This window comes from Bison bison, unplaced genomic scaffold, assembly GCF_000754665.1.
Source record: "Bison bison bison isolate TAMUID 2011002044 unplaced genomic scaffold, Bison_UMD1.0 scf7180017849299, whole genome shotgun sequence".
NCBI lineage: Eukaryota > Metazoa > Chordata > Mammalia > Artiodactyla > Bovidae > Bison > Bison bison.
This window is the reverse complement of record NW_011479872.1, coordinates 1-1,544: the sequence shown is the minus strand read 5'-3', so window position 1 is coordinate 1,544 and position 1,544 is coordinate 1. Positions and strand designations below refer to the sequence as shown.

Below are 1,544 nucleotides of genomic sequence, written 5' to 3'. Positions count from 1 at the left end.
TTGAAATCTCAAATCAGATCAGATCAGTCACTCAGTCGTGTCCGACTCTTTGCAACCCCATGAATCGCAGCATGCCAGGCCTCCCTGTCCATCACCAACTCCCAGAGTTCACTCAGACTCACGTCCACCGAGTCAGTGATGCCATCCAGCCATCTCATCCTCTGTCATCCCCTTCTCCTCTCGCCCCCAATCCCTCCCAATATCAGAGTCTTTTCCAATGAGTCAACTCTTTGCATGAGGTGGCCAAATTGAAATCTAGTGAACTAAAAAATAGCAGGGAGGGCCTGGGCAGCCTTCCACTCAGTACCTGTGACAGTGAGCAGTGGGAGCTGGGAACAGGGCACCTTGACGGGGGACTCACCACAGCAGAGATGTTTTCATGGTAATATTTGTAGAGGAAGCCGTCTTGCAGCTGGATGGCGGCCAGAGCTTCCAGGACAGAGGCACCAAAGTAAAACAGGGAGGCAACACAGTGGTAGGCTGCGTCCTGCAGGGTCAGAAAGAGCCATCAGAGAGATGGGGCGGCCAGCTGGGAGGCCTGGGACAGCTGTGGTCCAGCAGGGCCTGTCCACCCCGCCTGACCCTGCCTGGCCTGGGCCAGGCGCCTCCACCAGCCTCTGCCACTTCCTTTGTCACCCCGCCCCACCCCCTCCTCAGAGACACTGATTGCCCAGGGTCGATGGGCTGAGCTCGGTCTCACCGGTCTGGGGGCAGAGTAAGGACTTTGATGGAGGAGGGGCACTGCTTTCCCGTGAGGTGGGATCTAGTCGTGGGTCGAGGGGTGGCCCTTTCTGCGTGCAACTGGTAGAAATCAGTTCTGGGCCTGAGAAGTGTCCGCTGTGGTCACAGTCCCCAGTTTGGATGTGGCCTCGGTGCTCAACTCAGAAACAAAGACTCAGGCCATTTGTATTGTTGTTTTGTTGTTAGCTTTTTTCTTGAAGGATGACCAGGGATGGGGGTTCCAGTTATGTTTAAAAGCAAAACAAAAGGAACTTCCCTGGTGGCACAGTGGGTAGGAATCCACCTGACAATGCAGGAGACACAGTTGGATCCTTGGTCTGGGAAGACTTCACATGCTGCGGGGCAGCTAAGCCCATGCGCCACAGCTACTGAGCCTGAGCTCGAGAGCCCGGGAGCCACAGCCAGAGAAGCCACTGCAGTGAGAAGCCGGGTACCACACGGAGAGAGGCCCCGCTCACCTCAACTGGAGCAACCCCGAGCAAAGCAGCGAAGACCAGCACAGCCAAATAAATAAGTAATTTTTTTTTTTTTTTTCAAAAAAGGACTAGAGCAGGCTTTGAGTAGTTATAATTTTCAGGGGGTTTCTGAAGTCTAGGCTGGAGGCCTTTGGAGAGTAAGGGGCCTGGCTGACGACCCCACCCTGTCCAGGGGAGGGCAGGGCAGGTGGCCCAGGCGTCAGTCTCCCCCCTTCACGGGCCTCAAGGCAGAATTCACGCGGAAGGGAGATCACAGGCCATCTCTTCCCCTGCCAGGCTCCTCTCTGGTGACCCCGCGTTAGAGGCCGGGACGGGAGTGGGGCAGTG

At 56.2% G+C, this 1,544-nt stretch overlaps 1 protein-coding gene across 1 annotated transcript in view; it reads right to left on the bottom strand.

Moving 5' to 3' along the window:
- Positions 1-508, bottom strand: part of LOC104993631 (myelin and lymphocyte protein-like) — a gene marked incomplete at its 5' end in the record, with an annotated part of 4,908 nt that extends 4,400 nt beyond the window's left edge. Inside the window, one exon of the mRNA XM_010846945.1 lies at positions 362-508. Within this exon, the coding sequence (XP_010845247.1) occupies positions 362-508 (147 nt within the window). The remainder of the gene's footprint in view (positions 1-361) is intronic.
- Positions 509-1,544: the final 1,036 nt, after the last annotated feature.